Here is a 24112-nt window from a genome sequence, read left to right as displayed (position 1 = left end):
ACACACGCGCCTCGCCTCCGCCGCTTGCTCTTCTCTTCTGCGGTGGGGCGCCGGCGTCACGACGTGACGTCCGAGAGATAGATAGAACACACAGGCCCTTCTGGCTTCCTGCCTTGGAAAAGCAAGCGGCGCTTTTTCGTATCTTCTAGTATTATTTTCCTACTATATCTGCACTTTTTGGAACCATACGAGAAAGAGTTATGACTGACGATCGGGCAGGGCTGCACCGTCCGTCGCTTCATTTCCTCCCAACTACCAACACCCACAAAAAAGATATCTTGCTTCCACTTCCACTTCCAGATAGATATGCATTAGTACAACTACTCCAGAACATACTCGATATTGCTTCCAGATATAGATATGCATTACTACTCCAGAACATACTCTATGCCTCTTTATTATTTATTACAATATAGTACTATAATAACACAACTCTCACCTACAACAAACAAACAAACAAACAAACAAACAGACGAGTATTGTGCAAAAAATACTCTAGTACAATGAATGAATCTCCATGAACCAGAATATTTCCAGACATGTCCATTACTCCAACAACCAACACCCACGAAAAGATGTTGCTTCCAGATATAGATACAGATATAGATATAGATATAGATATGTATACATATACTCCTAACATACTTCATGCCTCTTCATTATTTATTACAGCATAATACTAACACAATTCTCACACAATGAATGATCTCCATAAACCAGAATATTTCCAGAGATGTCCATTACTGCGATCCTGCGGCCTGATAGTTTGGCTGCCACGCGGGCCTGGGCGAGCTACGCACGGCAGACATCGACCGCCGCCCCAGGTTTCACTGCATCTTGCCACACACGCTTCCTTCCCGGCAACGTCCAAATTAATATCGCCTTCCACTAATCCACGGGAGGACTAGTCTGCATAATTGATCTAGTCCGCTGTTTCTTTTTTTTTTCCCACTCTGCTTTAGGGACCAACTTGGTAATTGTTAATGCGGTGATAATGGGTGGTCTCTGCCAGTTCAACATGTCTGGAAGGTGGTAATTATCAATGTAGTTTGTTCGCGTTTTCTTTTAAATAAATTTAGGTACCTGTGACAATGGGTGGTCTGAGCCAATTCAACATGTGTGGACGAGGGTTCAAACTTCAAATATTTGGAAACTTCATGGAGTGGAATTTCAACTACCGCCCTACATTTAGTTTCAAAAGGAGCATTTGCGAGTTTCAAGTTTGTGTGCCATGTTTGAAGAAAAATGTATAGATGACTATTTAACGACAACCGAAATAGGAAGCTCTGGCATGATGGACAATAAAGTGCAACTCCGGCACATGAGCGCTAACTAAGGCAATGTGCCATGGCTTTCTAAATTTGTTCGACCTTCTAACGAGCCCCGTACAAGATATGTCGATCACCGTATCTACATTTCTACGAAAATAGTTTCTTACTGCAAGTTGGAAAATAGTTGAGCTTTAAACCCGCGTGGGAATCGTCGGAGAATGCAGGGACACCATTATCCGTAAATATAGCGACCAACAAGTATATCGGTGTTCGTGGGGGGCTCATTAGGTCAAGAACGTTGCGTGCGTGAAGATATCGGCCATTTAGGCCCAGCTAGCGGTGGCGCCAAACTTTGTGGACCATAGCCAGAGCATTGCATTGGTATCGGCGCAATGAGCAATACACCCTTAACGTGTGTACCGCATGTGTTGTCGTTTTACATGAAAACGCTACGGGCTGATTAGGTCTAGGGGGTTCTCCGCTATCGTAAGGTGAGCGAATATGGCGAGCATTGAAGCCCAAACTTTCGGCCCAGCTAGCGTTGGCGCCAAACTTTGTGGATCATAGCCAGAGCATTGCATTGGTATCGGCGCAATGAGCAATACACCCTTAACGTGTGCACCGCGCGTATTGTTGCTTTACGCGAAAACTCTGTGGGCTAATTATGTCGGGGGGGGGGGGGGGGGGGGGGGGTCTCCTTATATGACGGGCATTGAAGCCCAAACTTTCAGCCCCAGCTAGCGTTGGCGCCAAACTTTGTGGACCATAGCCAGAGCATTGCATTGGTATCGGCGCAATGAGCAATACACCCTTAACATGTGTACCGCGCGTGTTGTCGCTTTACGTGGAAACTTTGTGGGCCGATTATGTTGGGGTTGGGGTCGGGGGGGGAGGGGGGGTTCACGAATATGGCGGGCATTGCAGCCCAACTTTCAGCCCAATAGACGGTACCGTTAAATTCAGTGGACTGTTTCGGGAGCATCGCATCGATATGGGCACCGAAAGCAACAAACCCTTGGAGTTGGGCCTAAATTATTTTGAACACTTCGATATACCTACATTTTGGCGCCAAAAGGATGAACTACTATGTTCATAAAAACAAATGTATTTAACAAATCACACGCCCAATAAGGTTAGATTTTCAAAATCGATTTCAGAACAAAAGAGTCACTGGTCTAGAAAACAAACTTACAATTCTAATGCTCCCACCCACAAGGTAAATTTGGCATACAGGAAATTGCCTTCCAAAAGTAAAGTACTCCACTAAGGAAGTGAATACGAAATTAACGGGAGAAATACTGAGAAATTAATGACAGGAAGATTGGAAAAGGCATACGATTCTCGCAGTCTAGCCCCTTAAGTTTCCTTCAATTTACTCTAGAGTCATCGCTTCGGCCATTATATATACCAGCCTTCGGCATCGACCCCACCACACAATTCTCTATTCACACTGACTGACTCGACAGCCTCAGCCCGCCAGGACCTCGTCGGCGAATAGTCGGGGAGATGGCCTCCCATCGCCGGAGCGCGCTCTGCTACACAACCACCGCCACCATATTCCTCCTCCACCTTCTCGCCACCGCCGCCGCCTCCACCTCCTCCTCGGTACCCCAAGAACAGGACAGGACGGCGCTCCGCCAGCTCAAGAACGGGCTCTCGTCCGTCTCCGGCGACGTTCCCCGCCACTGGTCACCAGAATCTGGCGGGGAACACTGCTCCTGGACGTCGGTGAGCTGCGACGCGCGGACCCGGGTCGTCGCCGTCTCCCTCCCTCCGCGACCCGACGGGGGCCTCGCTGGGCACTTGTCACCGGCGGTGGCTCGCCTCACCGAGCTCAAAGTACTCTCCTTACCCTCTCGCGGGCTGCGCGGAGAGATCCCCGGTGAGTTATGGCGTCTACAGCACCTGGAGGTTCTCAACCTCGCCGGCAACTCCCTCCGCGGCTCCCTTCCGGTCACCTTCCCCAAGGGACTGCGGAGCTTGGACCTTTCCGGCAACCAGCTCGCCGGAAGAATCCCTCCTGGTATAGGGGACTGCACGGCGCTCCGGCGGCTCCGGATGTCCGCCAATTCGTTGGAGGGTTTCATCCCGCCGCAGATTGGGAGGCTCGCCGAGCTGCGGGTTTTGGAGCTGTCCGGGAACAGGCTCGCCGGAGGCATCCCGCCGGAGCTCCGGCATTGCAGCTCTCTTGTCAAGATCGACCTCAGCGGAAATTTGCTTCATGGTCAAGTGCCTTCCTCCATTCTCAGGGAGCTCAGGAGCTTGAGGTTTCTGTCATTGGCTGGGAACAATTTCAGTGGTGAGATACCATCCGGTCTGGGCCAGCTGAGCACACTCAGGTTTCTAAATTTGTCCTCCAATTCTTTATCAGGAGTGCTTCCTTTTGATCTACTGGCACTAAGAAATCACACTGATCTACTGCTTGCAAACAATCTGCTCTCTGGGGAGGTATCAGCCCATATGTCATCACTCCAAGTGGTTAACGTTTCCTCGGTGGCAGGTGATAGTTCAGTGGTAAATTCACCTCCCCAGCCTAGTGAATTATTTACAGTCATCCCTCCATTCCGAAGCTCGCGGGTACTGACCGAGGCAAACTCGGGCACGCCGGCTGATGGTAGCAGTAGTGGTGGTCACTTGAGAACCGTAGAGATTATTCTGGCTGCTTCAGCTTCAGCAGTTATTGTTGTTCTCTTACTAATGATCATCGTGTACATTTGCAAAAAGAGATGTACCGGGAGGCCAGCAAGACGTTCTGGTATTAGAAGGGAGGTGAAGGTTTTTCATGGTCTTGATATTGGTGCTTCCCTGACTTATGAGGCAGTTGTCCGCGCCACTGGTAATTTTAATGCAAGCAACTGCATTGGTAGTGGCGGCTTTGGCGCGACATATAGAGCTGAGGTTGCACCTGGGATTTTGGTGGCAATAAAGAGGCTTTCTATTGGGAGGCAGCACGGTGCCAAGCAATTTCAAACAGAAGTTGAAACCCTTGGGCGGTGTCGCCATCCTAATCTTGTCACCCTCATTGGGTTCCATATCAGTGACCAAGAGACATTCCTGATATACAACTATCTGCCTGGTGGCAACTTGCAAAGGTTCATTCAAGACAGAACTAAGATGCAAATTAGTTGGAGAATGCTTCACAAAATTGCTCTGGATATTGCTCAGGCTCTTGCTTTCATGCATGACGAGTGCTCCCCCCGCATTCTGCACCGAGATGTTAAGCCAAGCAATATATTGCTCGACGACCACTTCAATGCATATCTCTCTGATTTTGGATTAGCAAAACTTCTCCGGAACTCAGAAACCCATGCAACCACAAACGTCGCTGGTACTTTTGGTTATGTCGCACCAGAGTATGCAATGACATGCCGCGTGTCTGATAAAGCAGATGTTTATAGCTATGGAGTTGTACTTCTTGAACTGATATCCGATAAGAAAGCACTGGATCCATCATTTTCTCCATATGGAAATGGTTTCAACATCGTTAGTTGGGCTAATAAGCTAATCCAAAGAGGTAGAGTTCGTGAGTTCTTCGTCGAAGGCTTGTGGGATAAGGCCCCACACGATGACCTGGTTGAGATTATGAACCTGGGGGTCATGTGCACAATGGAGGTGCCTTCTTCTAGGCCCACAATGAAGCATGTTGTTCGGCGTCTAAGAGAACTCCGTCCGCCTTCTTACTAGGAACAGCAAGAAAGGAGGTAAGAAGCTTGTCCCTTTATGTAGACTGATTTTATCCACTTAGTACTGTACATTAAGTTAGTTTACTTTGGGGTAGATTTCATACCATATTCTATGTTGATATGATAATTTAAAGGCAAATTGCAGTGTTGTTTTTCTCTTTTTCCCACGACGGTGTGAATGTTGCTAGCATTTGTTACTGACTCTTCATGTACCATCATGACACACATAGCCCAGAATCCTTGGTAGTCATAATTAGCACCTTAGGTAACTATTTCCATACAAGAAATTTGCCTACATAACCAAATATGGAGAAAAGTGTGCAAACTCAGGTTGATGCCAAACGTGGTGCTTGGTGGTGAAACTGAGGGTTGTTGGGAGGATAATTTGCTATGCAGAAATTATTTTCCAAAATGAAGTGTCAATGGAGGCTTAAAAAGCAACTCCTCTCTCTTGGGACATTTTGTAGATTTTTTTATTCCCATTATTCAAGTGAAATCTCACTTTGCTCATGGACATGCCTGACTGACATAATCATGTGATAGTTCAGTATACAAAGTGAGTTCCTATTTGCAGAATTTGGGGAACGAATAATACCTGAAAGTGAAATGACTTTTTCTCTAATTCTGTAGCACCTCGATAGGCTTATGGTTGTGTTTTATTTGAAATTTGTGAAGCTGTCGTTATTGACATGTGCCATTTCTTGTGTGCAGGTCACCGGAGCTTAATTATGGTGAATAGTGGTCTATTTAGCGCAGCAGATTCGAGGATAAGATGCACATATGCCGCCTTGTGTTCCAGGAACACCCTTAGTATAGTTAGCAAGATGATAAGCCATGTTTTTCTTTTCTTTTCTTTTCTTGTTTTCGTGAGAAAGACAACTTAATCCCCCAACATCTTCAGATGATTAAATACCATTGCAATCGAATTTGCTGGCTGTTAAAACATGTGGTGAGACTATGCCTGAATCACTCTTTGAGATGATGTTGCTGGACTGGAATTGTTTGCATCGTTTCCTTGTCACAGGGCTGAACAATATGAATGCTAGCACCTGAAAGGCGTGGGTTCTATTGGACCTTCTCTCAGGCTTGTCCTCCTCGGCAAGGTAATGGCCTCTTGGATTTCCAAAACATAGGGATAGGATGCCATGGCATGTCCTATCCTATAGGAATTGAAAAATGGGTAATTGATGTTTAGTCACACCGTAGGTCGAGTACCAATTCTGTTGTCTCGTTGTTTCGCAATTGCAAGGGGAATCAAGTCTTATCTGCCAATCCTAGCTTGTGTTTGGATGTGTAACTTTAGTGATTTGGTTTTCTCAGAGTTTGAATATGAGAAAGTTGTTCCTAATACATACTCCACACAAATTAGTGAATAATGAACAAAAGAGACGCATGTGTTTCATTAATGTTTCGACCTAGAAAATAAAATCGTGGAAGGCTCAGCTTTAGTTACAAAAGGGAGATTACACGCTTGAGGCATTCCCGTTGGTCTAGGGTTTTAGAGGAGGAGAATCAGAAGGAAAGGGAAGGAGGGTCACGGTAGGGAAGGAGATGCACCATGGGATGGGGTTGGAGCCGTAGCCAGCCAGAGTCCTCTCCTGCTAGTCGCCTCTCCAGTCTCTACCGCGGCAGCGGAGCCTTCTTGACTCGATGGTAAAAGCAGAGGAGGGTCGGAGGAAGAAAAGGCCCAAGGGAGGGTTATCTACTCCCTCCGTCCTGGTTTACACAGCCTACGGGTATTTCAAGATCGTCAATTTAAGTTTTACACTATAAATATTATATCATTAAAAAGTACATGATCTAAACTTTCTAATGGTATATATTTTGTAGAATATATGTTGTACTACGTTGGTTAAATTGACAACCTAAAAATGCGTGCAAGTTCTATAAACCGGAACGGAGGTAGTACCAGTTTAGGACTGGGTGGGGAATTTCGAGCGAAAACCAAAGGTGGGGGCGTGCAACAGAGGGTGTTCGCCTATACCAACTGGGAGATTGGAGTAGGGAGACAATTTCAGTTCAACGTTCAAACTAGACGAAGTGCTCATTTTCGAAACAACATACCTCTATGAGCACCTTCAAGAGACTGATTCAACGGTTAACAGAGTTACTATATGTGGCACGCTATTGACGGTAACGAAATTCAATGCAAGCAGACTATGGATGTGTTCCCGAGCTAAGAACATGAACCAAAAACTGTCCCCTAGATGACCGTAACAGTAGAAATGAACAGATGACGAACAGCAAGGTATCTCATAGGCTAGACCAACAAACCCAAAAATATCACATTTCCAGAAAACAAACAATTCATTTGCTACAAGATTGGAATAGTATAGGTACTCAGCAGTTTGAAATCTCATTGCTACTAAGGTAAATAATAAAGATCACAAGCATTGTCCAGCAATCCAATAGCACACTAGTACTGGATTGGTGCCAGGATCTCCAGCTGAGAACCCAACTTCTCTTCGGCAGCCTTCTCAGCCTTGACGCGTAGCTTGGTCAGTTGCTTCCTCCTGTCATACGAGACCTTAGCCTTCTCCTTCCGCTTCTCCTCAAGTTCCTGCCAGATCCAAACAAAAGATGTCATGAGACAACATACAATTCTACAGAGATGTGCACTATAGATCCACAAGCAAGCATAAAAATGGCTCCCCAATCAAGAGTATCTAACAGGACTTGGAGATCTAGATGGTCATGGCCAATAACTATGAATTGCAAGTTATTTTCTAACATCGTCATGGCCAATAATGTCTTATCCACAACGGTAGAAAACCATTTCCTGACGTTTAATGCATGTTCTGAAAAAAATCACACAATGAACAGACAAACTGCCAAACATTTGAACTGTAAGAAAACAATCCCTGTCTGCCATAGGCAGAGGCCTCAGAGATCTTGGTGGTTATGATCGTCAACTGGGTAGTACCCATCAAGAGTAGCAAATATTAATCTCACATCATAGGCTTAACATGGAAGTACAAGAGAAGCAAACAGAACACACACAGTGAAAGTCACCTAGTGGAATTACTGATCAAAGGTAGCTGGTTAAGGTAAACATTCTTCACAATCTATAAAAATCCAGCAGATGAAAAATAAGCATGCATTTTCAAAAAAATAAGAAGGTTTTGTCCACAATAGTAGGACGATACTTCACTGACATGCAAGTTCAATTCAATACCTGAACTAAAAAAAAGAGCTGTAAAGACAACCACCCATAACCCAGCCACGATTTATGATTTGCTGTTCAAATAAAAATTGAAACTAACAACAAATCAAAAATTGAACACCAATACAAAGTAATCCGTGTTTATACAAGAGGCCTCAGAGATCTTGGTGGTTATGATCGTCAACTGGGATTTACCCATCAAGAGTAGCAAATATTAGTCTCACATCATAGGCTTGTCACGGAAGCACAAGAAAAGCAGCAAACAAAAGGCCGTAAAAGCCACAACCAAATACTTAAGAGAGAACATCATTAAAAAAATTTGATCAAAAGTAGCTTGTTATGGGAATCATCATTACAAAATCAATGAGAACACATTTTGTTCTTCATGCAAAGCATGACCATTGAAAAGCTAACATTCGACATGATGGAAATCCATTAAGTTGTAAAGAATAAATCAAATTAGCACTTAGTGTCACAAAAATAGCATGACTAGTCAAAAGTAGCTGGTTATAAATCATCTTTGTGAAAAATCAATGGACATTAGTCCTGGTTTTTTGCATCATCCCAGTCATGATCATCTTGCAGACAGCTCAGTAAGTAAAACAAACACGAGACATTAAGTTGTAAACAAACAAATAATAAATCAAATTCGCAATTACTGTCAAAAAAAATAGCATGACTAGTCAAAAGTAGCTGGTTATAGATCATCTTTGAGAAAAATCAATGGACATGAGTCCTAGTTTTTGCATCATCCCAGTCATGCTCATGTTGCACACAGCTCAGTAAGTAAAACAAAAATGAGAGAAATCCATTAAGTTGTAAAGTAAAAATAGTACTAGCATTTACTGTAAAAAACGATAGCATGACTGGTCAAAAGTAGCTGGTTATAAATCATCTTTATGAAAAATCAATGGACATCTGTCCTAGTTTCTGCATCATCCCAGTCATGCTCATGTTGCACACAGGCTCGTAAGTAAAAGAATAGAAAAAGTTTTACTAAGAAATCAAGAGGGCAATCACACAAGAAAACATCTACATGGACAAAGACAGAGAGGCGACTTCAACAAATTAGGAACAGAAGAAGCCCCCAATTCGATACCCTTGCTCTATGGCTAGTCTAAGTTACATTTGATTCAACAAAGCTAACATATAACAGGAAAAGTTTGGCTTATATCTAACACAGAAATGATACGACATAAGTGGACTCAATCAGAACACATCTAGCATAGAAAATCAGAGCATAATATACATGCATCACAGCATCAATATTCTGTTCATATAGATGACAAGGATAGCGATCGAATCAACGCAACGTACCTTGATGGTTTCGTGGTAGTTCCATCCGACCTCCTTGGAGAGCTCGCCGAGAAGACAGTACTTGTGGCCCGGCTGCAGCCTCAGAACCCTAGCCAACAAGAAGTCACACAAAGATCATCACTACAGAACCAATCAAATCGCACATTAGAGCAGAAAGCAAGAGAGAGGCGCATACTTGAGGGCGTCGGGGATGACCATGCGCTTGGTGCGGTCGTACGGCGGCGGGACACCCTCGTAGGCCTTGAGCCTGGCAAGGGCGGCCTCGCCGCGGGCGGTCTTGTGCGGGATCATGCCACGGACCGTGCGCCAGAAGATGCGGGACGGGGCGCGGTAGTGGATGGGCCCGTGCGAGGGCTTGGTGTTCATCCGCTTGCGGAGGAAACGGAGGTACTTCATCTTCTGCCGGACCAGCCCGCCGGAGATGCTGATCTCCTCGCACCGGACCACCACCACGCGCTGCCCGTTGAGGAGCTCCTTGGCAACGATCGAGGCGAGGCGGCCCAGCATGTGGTGACGCGCGTCCACCACCACGCGGCGCGCGGACACACCGGAGCCGGACACCATCGTTGCCTTCCCTTGTCGACTCTCCCTTCGTCTCTGCCTCCGGCTCCGGTGTTGGTCTCGAGTGGCGGCGGCAGAGGAGGAAGACGGGAGGCGTTAGGGTTTATACATTTATAGGCGACGGCGAGGTCGGAGATTGGGCCGTGCAGTCCGCAGTGGGCTGGACATACGATGGACTGAATGGGCTTACGATAGAAGGAGCAAATTGCGCATGACATTAGGGCATGTGCAATGGTTGATAACAGTGTTTTATCTTAACTATATCACTGCCATGTAATCTAGATATGACAGTAAAACATGATGTACAATGGGTTATTTTTTAGTCTTATCTTTAGTAACTAGATATCCTAAATATGTGGTGAGACAGATTGTGCTAAGAGATCATCTCTTAGCTAAGAGAAGGCAAAGTCTTTTTTGACTTTCTCTTTCCTCCATATCACCATTTATCCTACGTGGTATTGCTAAGATATCACCATTGTACATGCCCTTAGAGGTTGGCGTCGGCAGCATAACCCCAACTCCCCAAACTCTAGGTTCTATGTCTACTTCACACCTTGTCATGATGCGCAACGGCGGGATGAAGAAATGCACGAGGGAGAAGAATGAGGCATTTTGTCCTCTAATTTTTGTAGTGATTGATAAAGACTCCGTATTTTGTATGTGTTAGGAAACACTTTGATTGTTATTTTGTGAAGTGCCCTGACACTAATTGGAGCTTATTAACTCCCATGGGACGCTCAATATGGTTTGGTGGTGATGCACTGTGTGGTATACATGTTGTTATATTGCTCAAATATTCTGATGTATTTTCACATAATTTTTATATATTTTCTACCTTCATGCTCTTAATTTTTTTAATTTGTCATACAGTTGTGGTATACAGTATAGGAATACATGTTAACATGTTAGATACACTTTAAATTAAGCCTCTACATCACTCTATTTGGGCTAGCTGCAACTTTTAGACAGAAATATGGGGTGAGTTGGAAAAGGGATTTGATTTCTGTGTTCAATGCAACAACTACACCAAACACTAGTGTTATGTGCAATTTTATCTAGAAGGAGGGTCCTTTTTCCCCTAAGACTCGTTTGGATACAAGGGATCCAAAGTGGTAACCGCTCATTTCCCACTTTCTCGCTCTCTTGGCCACCCTGGCTCCTCTTCCTCTCTCTTCTAGCGGCCTCGCTGGACGAACTGTGATGAGGACATCCCATTTCTTGATACAACCGTTGTACCTACAGCCACACAAATACAAGGACCAATCACTCGAACTCGTGCCAAACAACTTAACTATCAGGTACTTTCGTTTCTTGGAACTATTCCTCACATACATGAGAATATGATGTTGCCTAAATCAGATATGTTTGTTACTCTTAGAAATGATGGACCAAGCATGGATGAGGAGGACAAGCATTGGAGCATGATCACGCATGGAGGAGATGGCAGCAAGCATTTGAGGATTGAAGATGACGCCGCAAGTGGAGATTTCAGAACTTTGAAGCCACCATAAGAAGAGATGAAGACATGGACGAAATATAGAGTTTCCCACTTCATAATTTCGTCCATAGCATAATATGGTGCTGCGTCACCTTTAGTTTTGGGCCAGACCCATGTCATTTTCGTAGGAATTAAGTTAGCCACTTTTTAGAGTCCGTATTGAAGGGGGAAAGGTCTTCTAGGGTTTGGTTCGGCCACCATACGTATGGTTGGCCGAAACCCCACCTTTTCCTCCTTTAAATACCCCCATAGTCGTCACGTTTAGACTCGGATTTTGATTAGACTAAAAGTTAGTCATTGCTGCAACTCTCGTGTACTTCTTTTGAGGCCAACGCCCAGAACAAGACCGACTATTCGGAATCCCACCTTATTCAATACAGCTTTCATCTATATCCGCAATATTCTGATTGCATCATTAGTTCTTACTTGTTCTCGATTTCGTGTAGGAATTAAGACCCTTGCCTGGTCGGCCGATCGTGCATCCGCAAGATCAGTAACTCCCGGAGATTGTCCTAGCGATTGCATTGGCGCACGAGCTTTGCACGTGTAGTCGGATCGTCAAGCACGAACTCCACCAACAAATCGACACTATCATACTCTCATCGAAAGATCGGCCACCTTTGCCCTATCAAGTGGTATCAGATTTCAGGTTGCTCGGTGAGAATTTACAGTTTTCCTAGTTTAGATTGCATCTGCCATCATACCCATAAATCACCAAAAAGCCACAAAAAAACAGTTAGGGTTTAGATCATATCGTCCCATTAACCCCCCTGCCACGCCTTGCATTGTCTTTTCAGTTTTGCATAGTTGAATTTGTGTCTACATATTCGTGTCGAGTTGCTGGTCTTAGCGTCTAGTTCCTTTAGAGTTTCGAGTTCTGGTCATATTAGTCACGCCGCCGTCGCCACTCGCACCATACGCAGATCACCGCCATCATCGCCATATACACCTGTCATATACTTCCGCCATCGCCATATACACCTACCATATACACCTGCCATATACTTTCGCCATCACCATATACACCTGCCATATACACCCGCATCTACCATATACCCCGGTTCCTACCACGACACGGATTTGTGCTGTTTCTCTGCCGCGACAGAGTCCGTGTAGACTAAGGTTTTCCTGTTTTCCTTAATAGCTGTTGCCTTCTAATTTCATCCTGTGCTGTAGAAAAATTTCCGTGAGATAAGTTTCGGCCGCCAGTAAGTAATTGGAAGGAGATCAAAAAAAAAGTCTGGAAACGCCTCTGAAAAAAATTTCTGGCTACATTGGTTTTTCACCTTGGCGATCACTTTTCGCCACTGGCCGTTATAGCGACATTTTTTTTGCGCCTGCGCGCTTTCCGGAGCACCTCCGAAATTTCGACAATTTTTTTTTCTGAGGCTACTGTTTTTAGACCTTGGGGATCAGTTTGAGACACTTGCCATCATAGTGATTTTTCGCACCTCACGTCGCCACATCATCGCCACCTCATCGCTGCTAGTTGCTTGTGTGCCGCGCCGTGACCTCGCTAGTGTTCTAGGCTCGCGTCTCTAGTACGGTCTAGCCTAGGACCAGCACAGTACCATGGTTGAGCATACTTTCAATATTGCATTGCTGTTTTGACAATTGCTGTTTTGCTACCATATTAGCCTTCCTACAGCTCTACATATTGTCTCCACGTGCACTGTGTCGATATCTGGTAATCGCTTTGGCAATCTTTGGAGACGCTGATCCTTGTTGGTTGTTGTATCACCTTCCTCCTATTTGGTAAGAACTTGTAAGAGCTTTGTATTTTGCTTGACGAATTGTGCGTGAACCACCATATTCCGTAGTTCGTAGGCATATACATTTGTACTTTTTGTGTACTAACCATGTCAGGACCTGTTGATCCGGCCGCTGTTGACCCGGCCAAGATGACTAGTGAGGCGTTGCATGCTCACTTCACCCATATTTTGGGCGGGCATGCACGCGACACCGATGCACGCATTGGTGACGTGGATGCCAAACTCACCGACGCGTTGGACAAGCTGGATGGCCTCGAGGCAGCTTTCAACTCCAAGCTCGACGCCAAATTTCAGGAGCTTTTGACTCGGTTGCCGCCACCTCGCGACAACGTGCGACGACGCGCACGCCGCGTTCCTCGTGCGGATGTGCCTGCGGGTACCGCTCCTGCTGCAGCAGCCACATGATACGTCTCAAACGTATCTATAATTTCTTATGTTCCATGCTAGTTATATGACAATACTCACATGTTTTATATACACTTTACATCATTTTGATGCATTTTCCGGAACTAACCTATTAACAAGATGCCAAAGCGCCAGCTCTCGTTTTCTCGCTGTTTTTGGTTTCGTAAATCCTACACGAGAAATATTCCCGGAATTGGACGAAATAAAAGCCCACGGTCTTATTTTCCACGGAGCCTTCCAGAAGTCCTAAGAGGAGACGAAGAGGGGCGACGAGGCGGCCACACCATAGGGGGGCGCGGCCCCACCCCTGGCCACGCCGCCTTATGGGGTAGGCCCCTCGAGCGTCCCCCGACTCTGCCCCTTCGCCTATATAATCTCTCTGTCGCGAAAACCCTAGTACCGAGAGCCACGATACGAGAAAAGTTACTGAGACGCCGCCGCCGCCAATCCCATCTCGGGGGATTCTGGAGATCGCCTCCGGCACCCTGCTGGAGAGAGGAATCATCACCGGAGGGCTCTACATCACCATGCCCGCCTCCGGATTGATGCGTGAGTAGTTCATCCTTGGACTGTGGGTCCATAGCAGTAGCTAGATGGTTGTCTTCTCCTCATATGCTATCATGTTTAGATCTTGTGAGCTGCCTATCATGATCAAGATCATCTATTTGTAATGCTACATGTTGTGTTTATTGGGATCCGATGAATATGGAATACTATGTCAAGTTGATTATCAATCTATCATATATGTGTTGTTTATGATCTTGCATGCTCTCCGTTGCTAGTAGAGGCTCTGGCCAAGTTGATACTTGTGACTCCAAGAGGGAGTATTTATGCTCGATAGTGGGTTCATGCCTCCATTGAATCTGGGACAGTGACAGAAAATTCTAAGGTTGTGGATGTGTTGTTGTGATACGTCTCCAACGTATCGATAATTTCTTGTGTTCCATGCCACATTATTGATGTTATCTACATGTTTTATGCACACTTTATGTCATATTCGTGCATTTTCTGGAACTAACCTATTAACAAGATGCCGAAGTGCCGCTGTCGTTGTTCTCGCTGTTTTTGGTTTCGTAAATCCTAGTAAAGAAATATTCTCGGAATTGGACGAAATAAAAGCCCAGGGGCCTATTTTCTCACGAAGCTTCCGAAGTCCGAAGACGAAACGAAGTGGGGCCACAGGGGAGCCAAACCCTAGGGCGGCGCGGCCCCCCTTGGCCGCGCCGCCTCGTCATCCGGGGCCCCCGTGCCCCCTCTCGACTTGCCCTTCCGCCTACTTAAAGCCTCCGTGACGAAACCCCCGCACCGAGAGCCACGATACGGAAAACCTTACCGAGACGCCGTCGCCGCCGATCCCATCTCGGGGGATCCCGGAGATCGCCTCCGGCACCCTCGCCGGAGAGGGGAATCATCTCCCGGAGGACTCTACACCGCCATGGTCGCCTCCGGAGTGATGAGTGAGTAGTCTACCCCTGGACTATGGGTCCATAGCAGTAGCTAGATGGTTGTCTTCTCCCCATTGTGCTATCATTGTCGGATCTTGTGAGCTGCCTATCATGATCAAGATCATCTATATGTAATTCTATATGTTGCGTTTGTTGGGATCCGATGAATAGAGAATACTTGTTATGTTGATTATCAAAGTTATGCTTATGTGTTGTTTATGATCTTGCATGCTCTCCGTTACTAGTAGATGCTCTGGCCAAGTAGATGCTTTTAACTCCAAGAGGGAGTACTTATGCTCGATAGTGGGTTCATGCCTCGCATTGACACCTGGGACAATGGATGTAAAGTTCTAAGGTTGTGTTGTGCTGTTGCCACTAGGGATAAAACATTGATGCTATGTCTAAGGATGTAGTTGTTGATTACATTACGCACCATACTTAATGCAATTGTCTCGTTGCTTTGCAACTTAATACTCGGAGGGGGTTCGGATGATAACCTCGAAGGTGGACTTTTTAGGCATAGATGCAGCTGGATGGCGGTCTATGTACTTTGTCGTAATGCCCAATTAAATCTCACTATACTCATCATGATATGTATGTGCATTGTCATGCTCTCTTTATTTGTCAATTGCCCAACCGTAATTTGTTCACCCAACATGTTGTTCGTCTTATGGGAGAGACACCTCTAGTGAACTCGTGGACCCCGGTCCAATTCTCTTTACCGAAATACAATCTACTGCAATACTTGTTTTTACCGTTTTCTCTCGCAAACAATCATCTTCCACACAATACGGTTAATCCTTTGTTACAGCAAGCTTCGGTGAGATTGACAACCTCACCGTTTCGTTGGGGCAAAGTACTTTGGTTGTGTTGTGCAGGTTCCACGTTGGCGCCGAATCTCCGGTGTTGTGCCGCACTACATCCCGCCGCCATCAACCTTCAACGTGCTTCTTGGCTCCTCCTGGTTCGATAAACCTTGGTTTCTTTCTCGAGGGAAAACTTGCTGCTGTGCTCATCATACCTTCCTCTTGGGGTTGCCCAACGAACGTGTGAAATACACGCCATCAAGCATATTTTCTCGGCGCTCGTTGTCGGGGAGATCAAGACACGCCGCAAGGGGAGTCTCCACTTCTCAATCTCTTTACTTTGTTTTTGTCTTGCTTTATTTTATTTACTACTTTGTTTGCTGCATTATATCAAAACACAAAAAAATTAGTTGCTAGCTTTACTCTATTTGCTGTCTTGTTTGCTATATCAAAAACACAAAAAAATTAGTTACTTGCATTTACTTTATCTAGTTTGCTTTATTTACTGTTGCTAAAATGGCCAACCCTGAAAATACTAAGTTGTGTGACTTCACTAGCACAAATAATAATGATTTCTTATGCACACCTATTGCTCCACTCGCTACTACAGAGCAGAATTCTTTGAAATTAAACCTCGCTTTACTTAATCTTGTCATGAGAGAGCAATTTTCTCGGTGTTAGTTCCGATGATGCCGCTGCCCATCTCAATAATTTTGTTGAACTATGTGAAATGCAAAAGTATAAAGATGTAGATGGTGACATTATAAAATTAAAATTGTTCCCTTTCTCATTAAGAGGAAGAGCTAAAGATTGGTTGCTATCTCTCGCCTAAGAATAGTATTGATTCATGGACTAAATGCAAGGATGCTTTTATTGGTAGATATTATCCCCCTGCTAAAATTATATCTTTGAGGAGTAGCATAATGAATTTCAAACAATTAGATACTGAACATGTTGCTCAAGCTTGGGAAAGAATGAAATCTCTCGGTTAAAAATTGCCCAACCCATGGACCGACTACTTGGATGATCATCCAAACCTTCTATGCAGGACTAAATTTTTCTTCGCGGAATTTATTGGATTCAGCTGCTGGAGGTACCTTTATGTCCATCACTCTTGGTGAAGCAACAAAGCTCCTTGATAATATGATGGTTAATTACTTCCGAATGGCACACGTAAAGAGCTCCACAAGGTAAGAAGGTAAATTCTGTTGAGGAATCCTCTTCCTTGAATGATAAGGTTGATGCTATTATGTCTATGCTTGCGAATGATAGGACTAATGTTGATCCTAATAATGTTCCATTAGCTTCATTGGTTGCACAAGAAGAACATGTTGATGTAAACTTCATTAAAAATAATAATTTCAACAACAATGCTTATCTAACAATTCTAGTAATAACTATAGGCCATATCCTTATAATAATGGTAACGGTTATGCTAATTCTTATGGGAATTCTTACAACAATAATAGGAATTCACCCCCTGGACTTGAGGCCATGCTTAAAGAATTTATTAGTACACAAACTGCCTTTAACAAATCTGTTGAGGAAAAGCTCAATAAAATTGATATTCTTGTTTCTAGAGTTGATAGTCTTGCCTCTGATGTTGATCTTTTGAAATCGAAAGTTATGCCTAATAGGGATATTGAAAATAAAATTGTTACTACAGCAAATGCCATCCAAGTTAGAATTAATGAGAATATAAGATTAATGGCTGAACTCGCGTGCTAGGTGGGATAGAGAAGAAAATGAAAAACTAGCTAAAGAGAAGAATATAGCTAAAGTTTGGACTATTACCACCACTAGTAATGCTAATGCTACACATGTTGCTGCACCTCCTACTCATACTAATAAAAGAATTGGTGTTAGCAATGTTTCCACTTCTAATGCAAAGCGCGAAAAACTGCCTCGAAACTACTAAAACCGCCGAAACCGCTCGTGATAAAGCTGCTGAAATTTTTCCAACATTGGGGATGATGATCCCATTGCTTTAGATTATAATGGTTTGAATTTTGATGATTGCCACATCTCTGAAGTTATAAAGTTCTTGCAAAAACTTGCTAAAAGTCCTAATGCTAGTGCTATAAATTTGGCTTTCACGCATCATATTACAAATGCTCTCATAAAAGCTAGAGAAGAGAAACTAGAGCGCGAAGCCTCTATTCCTAAAAAGCTAGAAGATGGTTGGGAGCCCATCATTAAGATGAAGGTTAAAGATTTTGATTGTAATGCTTTATGTGATCTTGGTGCAAGTATTTCTGTTATGCCGAAGAAAATTTATAATATGCTTGACTTGCCACCGCTGAAAAATTGTTATTTGGATGTTAATCTTGCTGATCATTCTACAAAGAAACCTTTGGGTAAAGTTGATAATGTTCGCATTACCGTTAACAATAATCTTGTTCCCGTTGATTTTGTTGTCTTGGATATTGAATGCAATGCATCTTGTCCAATTATATTGGGAAGACCTTTTCTTCGAACCGTTGGTGCTATTATTGATATGAGGGAAGGTAATATAAAATATCAATTTCCTCTCAAGAAAGGTATGGAACACTTCCCTAGAAAGAGAATAAAGGTACCTTATGATTCTATTATTAGAACAAATTATGATGTTGATGCTTCATCTCTCGATGTTACTTGATACACACTTTCTGCGCCTAGCTGAAAGGCGTTAAAGAAAAGCGCTTATGGGAGACAACCCATGTTTTTACCTACAGTACTTTGTTTTTATTTTGTGTCTTGGAAGTTTTTTACTACTGTAGCAACCTCTCCTTATCTTAGTTTTGAGTTTTGTTGTGCCAAGTTAAGCCGTTGTTAGAAAAGTAAGTACTAGATTTGGATTACTGCGCAGTTCCAGATTTCTTTGCTGTCACGAATCTGGGTCCACCTCCCTGTAGGTAGCTCAGAAAATTACGCCAATTTACGAGCATGATCCTCAGATATGTACGCAACTTTCATTCAATTTGAGCATTTTCGTTTGAGCAAGTCTGGTGCCATTTTAAAATTCGTCAATACGAACTGTTCTGTTTTGACAGATTCTGCCTTTTATTTCGCATTGCCTCTTTCGCTATGTTGGATGAATTTCTTTGATCCACTAATGTCCAGTAGCATTATGCAATGTCCAGAAGTGTTAAGAATGATTGTGTCACCTCTGAATATGTCAATTTATATTGTGCACTAACCCTCTAATGAGTTGTTTCGAGTTTGGTGTGGAGGAAGTTTTCAAGGATCAAGAGAGGAGTATGATGCAACATGATCAAGGAGAGTGAAAGCTCTAAGCTTGGGGATGCACCCGGTGGTTCACCCCTGCATATATCAAGAAGACTCAAGCGTCTAAGCTTGGGGATGCCCAAGGCATCCCCTTCTTCATCGACAAATTATCGGGTTCCTCCCCCGAAACTATATTTTTATTCGGCCACATCTTATGTGCTTTTTCTTGGAGCGTCGGTTTGTTTTTGTTTTTGTTTTGTTTGAATAAAATGTATCCTAGCATTCACTTTATGGGAGAGATACACGCTCCGCTGTAGCATATGGACAAATATGTCCTTGGTTTCTACTCATAGTATTCATGGCGAAGTTTCTCCTTCGTTAAATTGTTATATGGTTGGAATTGGAAAATGATACATGTAGTAATTGCTATAAATGTCTTGGGTAATGTGATACTTGGCAATTGTTGTGCTCATGTTTAAGCTCTTGCATCATATGCTTTGCACCCATTAATGAAGAAATACATAGAGCATGCTAAAATTTGGTTTGCATATTTGGTTTCTCTCAGGTCTAGATAATTTCTAGTTTTGAGTTTGAACAACAAGGAAGACGGTGTAGAGTCTTATAATGTTTACAATATGTCTTTTATGTGAGTTTTGCTGCACCGGTTCATCCTTGTGTTTGTTTCAAATAAGCCTTGCTAGCCTAAACCTTGTATCGAGAGGGAATACTTCTCATGCATCCAAAATACTTGAGCCAACCACTATGCCATTTGTGTCCACCATACCTACCTACTACATGGTATTTTCCCGCCATTCCAAAGTAAATTGCTTGAGTGCTACCTTTAAAATTCCATCATTCACCTTTGCAATATATAGCTCATGGGACAAATAGCTTAAAAACTATTGTGGTATTGAATATGTAATTATGCACTTTATCTCTTATTAAGTTGCTTGTTGTGCGATAACCATGTTTACCGGGGAACGCCATCAACTCATTGTTGAATTTCATGTGAGTTGCTATGCATGTTCGTCTTGTCCGAAGTAAGGGCGATCTACACCGAGTTGAATGGTTTGAGCATGCATATTGTGAGAGAAGAACATTGGGCCGCTAACTAAAGCCATGATTCATGGTGGAAGTTTCAGCTTTGGACAAATATCCTCAAATCTCTAATGAGAAAAGAATTAATTGTTGTCAAATGCTTAAAGCATTAAAAGAGGAGTCCATTATCCGTTGTCTATGTTGTCCCTGTATGGATGTCTAAGTTGAGAATAATCAAAAGCGAGAAATCCAAATGCGAGCTTTCTCCTTAGACCTTTGTACAAGCGGCATAGAGGTACCCCTTTGTGAAACTTGGTTAAAGCATATGTATTGCGGTGATAATCCAGGTAGTCCAAGCTAATTAGGACAAGGTGCGGGCACTATTGGTACACTATGCATGAGGCTTGCAACTTATAAGATATAATTTACATGATGCATATGCTTTATTACTACCGTTGACAAAATTGTTTCATGTTTTCAAAATCAAAGCTCTAGCACAAATATAGCAATCGATGCTTTTCCTCTATGAGGACCATTCTTTTACTTTCAATGTTGAGTCAGCTTCACCTATTTCTCTCCACCTCAAGAAGCAAACACTTGTGTGAACTCGTGCATTGATTCCTACATACTTGCTTATTGCACTTATTATATTACTCTATGTTGACAATATCCATGAGATATACATGTTACAAGTTGAAAGCAACCGCTGAAACTTAATCTTCTTTTGTGTTGCTTCAATACCTTTACTTTGAATTATTGCTTTATGAGTTAACTCTTATGCAAGACTTATTGATGCTTGTCTTGAAGTGCTATTCATGAAAAGTCTTTGCTTTATGATTCACTTGTTTACTCATGTCATACACATTGTTTTGATCGCTGCATTCTCTACATATGCTTTACAAATAGTATGATCAAGTTTATGATGGCATGTCACTCCGAAATTATCTTTGTTATCGTTTTACCTCGCTCGGGACGAGCAGAACTAAGCTTGGGGATGCTGATACGTCTCCAACGTATCGATAATTTCTTGTGTTCCATGCCACATTATTGATGTTATCTACATGTTTTATGCACACTTTATGTCATATTCGTGCATTTTCCGGAACTAACCTATTAACAAGATGCCGAAGTGCCGCTTGTCGTTTTCTCGCTGTTTTTGGTTTCAGTAAATCCTAGTAAAGAAATATTCTCGGAATTGGACGAAATAAAAGCCCGTGGGCCTATTTTCTCACGAAGCTTCCGAAGTCCGAAGACGAAACGAAGTGGGGCCACGAGGGAGCCAAACCCTACGGCGGCGCGGCCCCCCTTGGCCGCGCCGCCCCGTCATCCGGGGCCCCCGTGTCCCCTCTCGACTTGCCCTTCCGCCTACTTAAAGCCTCCGTGACGAAACCCCCAGCACCGAGAGCCACGATACGGAAAACCTCACCGAGACGCCGTCGCCGCCGATCCCATCTCGGGGATCCCGGAGATCGCTCTCCGCACCCCGCCGGAGAGGGGAATCATCTCCCTGAGGACTCTACACCGCCATGGTCGCCTCCGGAGTGATGAGTGAGTAGTCTACCCCTGGACTATGGGTCCATAGCAGTAGCTAGATGGTTGTCTTCTCCCCATTGTGCTATCATTGTCTGGATCTTGTGAGCTGCCTATCATGATCAAGATCATCTATATGTAATTCTATATGTTGCGTTTGTTGGGATCCGATGAATAGAGAATACTTGTTATGTTGATTATCAAAGTTATGCTTATGTGTTGTTTATGATCTTGCATGCTCTCCGTTACTAGTAGATGCTCTGGCCAAGTAGATGCTTTTAACTCCAAGAGGGAGTACTTATGCTCGATAGTGGGTTCATGCCTCGCATTGACACCGGGACAAGTGATGTAAAGTTCTAAGGTTGTGTTGTGCCGTTGCCACTAGGGATAAAACATTGATGCTATGTCTAAGGATGTAGTTGTTGATTACATTACGCACCATAGCCTAATCCAACCGTCATCGTATGCCTAAAAAGTCCACCTTCAGTGTTATCATCCGAACCCCTCCAAGCATTAAGTTGCAAAGCAACGTACAATTGCATTAAGTATGGTGCGTAATGTAATCAACAACTACATCCTTAGACATAGCATCAATGTTTTATCCCTAGTGGCAACAAAGACAACACAACCTTAGAACTTTCTGTCACCGTCCCATGTGTCAATGCAGTGCATGAACCCACTATCGAGCATAAGTACTCCCTCTTGGAGTTAAAAGCATCAACTTGGCCAGAGCCTCTACTAGTAACGGAGAGCATGCAAGATCATAAACAACACATAAGTAATAACATTGATAATCAACATAACATAGTATTCTCTATCCATCGGATCCCAACAAACGCAACATATAGAATTACATATAGATGATCTTGATCATGATAGGCAGCTCACAAGATCCGACAATGATAGCACAATGGGGAGAAGACAACCATCTAGCTACCGCTATGGACCCATAGTCCAGGGGTAGACTACTCACTCATCACTCCGGAGGCGACCATGGCGGTGTAGAGTCCTCCGGGAGATGATTCCCTCTCCGCAGTGGTGCCGAGGCGATCTCCGGATCCCCCGAGATGGGATCGGCGGCGACGGCGTCTCGCGAAGGTTTTCCGTATCGTGGCTCTCTGCACCGGGGTTTCGTCACTGAGGCTTTAAGTAGGCGGAAGGGCAAGTCGAGAGGCGGCACGAGGGGCCCACACCACAGGCGGCGCGGCCCAGCGGGGCCGCGCCGCCCTAGGGTTTGGCTCCCCCGTGGCCCCACTTCGTCTCGTCTTCGGACTTCCGGAAGCTTCGTGAGAAAATAGGCCCCCGGGCTTTGATTTCGTCCAATTCCGAGAATATTTCTTTACTAGGATTTCTGAAACCAAAAACAGCAGAAAACAAAGAACCGGCACTTCGGCATCTTGTTAATAGGTTAGTTCCGTAAAATGCACGAATATGACATAAAGTGTGCATAAAACATGTAGATAACATCAATAATGTGGCATGGAACACAAGAAATTATCGATACGTTGGAGACGTATCAGCATCCCTAAGCTTAGTTCTCGCTCGTCCCGAGCAGTAAAACGATAACAAAGATAATTTCTGGAGTGACATGCCATCATAACCTTGATCATACTATTTGTAAAGCATATGTAGTGAATGCAGCGATCAAAACAATGTGTATGACATGAGTAAACAAGTGAATCATAAAGCAAAGACTTTTCATGAATAGCACTTCAAGACAAGCATCAATAAGTCTTGCATAAGAGTTAACTCATAAAGCAATAATTCAAAGTAAAGGTATTGAAGCAACACAAAAGAAGATTAAGTTTCAGCGGTTGCTTTCAACTTGTAACATGTATATCTCATGGATATTGTCAACATAGAGTAATATAATAAGTGCAATAAGCAAGTATGTAGGAATCAATGCACAGCTCACACAAGTGTTTGCTTCTTGAGGTGGAGAGAAATAGGTGAACTCGACTCAACATTGAAAGTAAAAGAATGGTCCTCATAGAGGAAAAGCATCGATTGCTATATTTGTGCTAGAGCTTTGATTTTGAAAACATGAAACAATTTTGTCAACGGTAGTAATAAAGCATATGCATCATGTAAATTATATCTTATAAGTTGCAAGCCTCATGCATAGTGTACTAATAGTGCCCGCACCTTGTCCTAATTAGCTTGGACTACCTGGATTATCACCGCAATACATATGCTTTAACCAAGTGTCACAAAGGGGTACCTCTATGCCGCCTGTACAAAGGTCTAAGGAGAAAGCTCGCATTTGGATTTCTCGCTTTTGATTATTCTCAACTTAGACATCCATACCGGGACAACATAGACAATGTGATAATGGACTCCTCTTTTAATGCTTTAAGCATTTGACAACAATTAATTCTTTCTCATTAGAGATTTGAGGATATTTGTCCAAACGAAA

The 24112-nt window shown here is 43.7% G+C and overlaps 2 protein-coding genes and 5 non-coding genes across 7 annotated transcripts; 1 reads left to right on the top strand and 6 right to left on the bottom strand.

The window, feature by feature from the left end:
• Positions 1 to 2725: 2725 nt before the first annotated feature.
• Positions 2726 to 5899, top strand: LOC124678128 (LRR receptor-like serine/threonine-protein kinase RPK2). Its single transcript, XM_047214052.1, has 2 exons — positions 2726 to 4972; positions 5666 to 5899. Exon 1 carries the CDS (start codon positions 2778 to 2780, stop codon positions 4953 to 4955), a length of 2178 nt encoding a protein of 725 aa, XP_047070008.1. The 5' UTR covers positions 2726 to 2777; the 3' UTR covers positions 4956 to 4972; positions 5666 to 5899.
• A 1316-nt stretch (positions 5900 to 7215) lies between these two features.
• Positions 7216 to 10060, bottom strand: LOC124677525 (60S ribosomal protein L13a-4-like). Its single transcript, XM_047213510.1, has 3 exons — positions 9610 to 10060; positions 9435 to 9522; positions 7216 to 7514 (listed from the first exon to the last, which is right to left on the bottom strand). Exons 1-3 carry the CDS (start codon positions 9996 to 9998, stop codon positions 7371 to 7373), a joined length of 621 nt encoding a protein of 206 aa, XP_047069466.1. The 5' UTR covers positions 9999 to 10060; the 3' UTR covers positions 7216 to 7370.
• LOC124679890 lies at positions 7834 to 7916 on the bottom strand. The gene has a single exon (XR_006995312.1). It is a non-coding gene; the product is annotated as a small nucleolar RNA SNORD24 (small nucleolar RNA).
• Positions 8269 to 8351, bottom strand: LOC124679888. The gene has a single exon (XR_006995310.1). It is a non-coding gene; the product is annotated as a small nucleolar RNA SNORD24 (small nucleolar RNA).
• Positions 8606 to 8686, bottom strand: LOC124679915. Its single transcript, XR_006995333.1, has one exon. It is a non-coding gene; the product is annotated as a small nucleolar RNA R12 (small nucleolar RNA).
• On the bottom strand, positions 8796 to 8875 carry LOC124679917. Its single transcript, XR_006995335.1, has one exon. It is a non-coding gene; the product is annotated as a small nucleolar RNA R12 (small nucleolar RNA).
• Positions 8983 to 9062, bottom strand: LOC124679914. Its single transcript, XR_006995332.1, has one exon. It is a non-coding gene; the product is annotated as a small nucleolar RNA R12 (small nucleolar RNA).
• Positions 10061 to 24112: the final 14052 nt, after the last annotated feature.

Source organism: Lolium rigidum, chromosome 7, assembly GCF_022539505.1.
Source record: "Lolium rigidum isolate FL_2022 chromosome 7, APGP_CSIRO_Lrig_0.1, whole genome shotgun sequence".
NCBI lineage: Eukaryota > Viridiplantae > Streptophyta > Magnoliopsida > Poales > Poaceae > Lolium > Lolium rigidum.
This window is presented reverse-complemented; position numbering and strand designations above follow the sequence as displayed.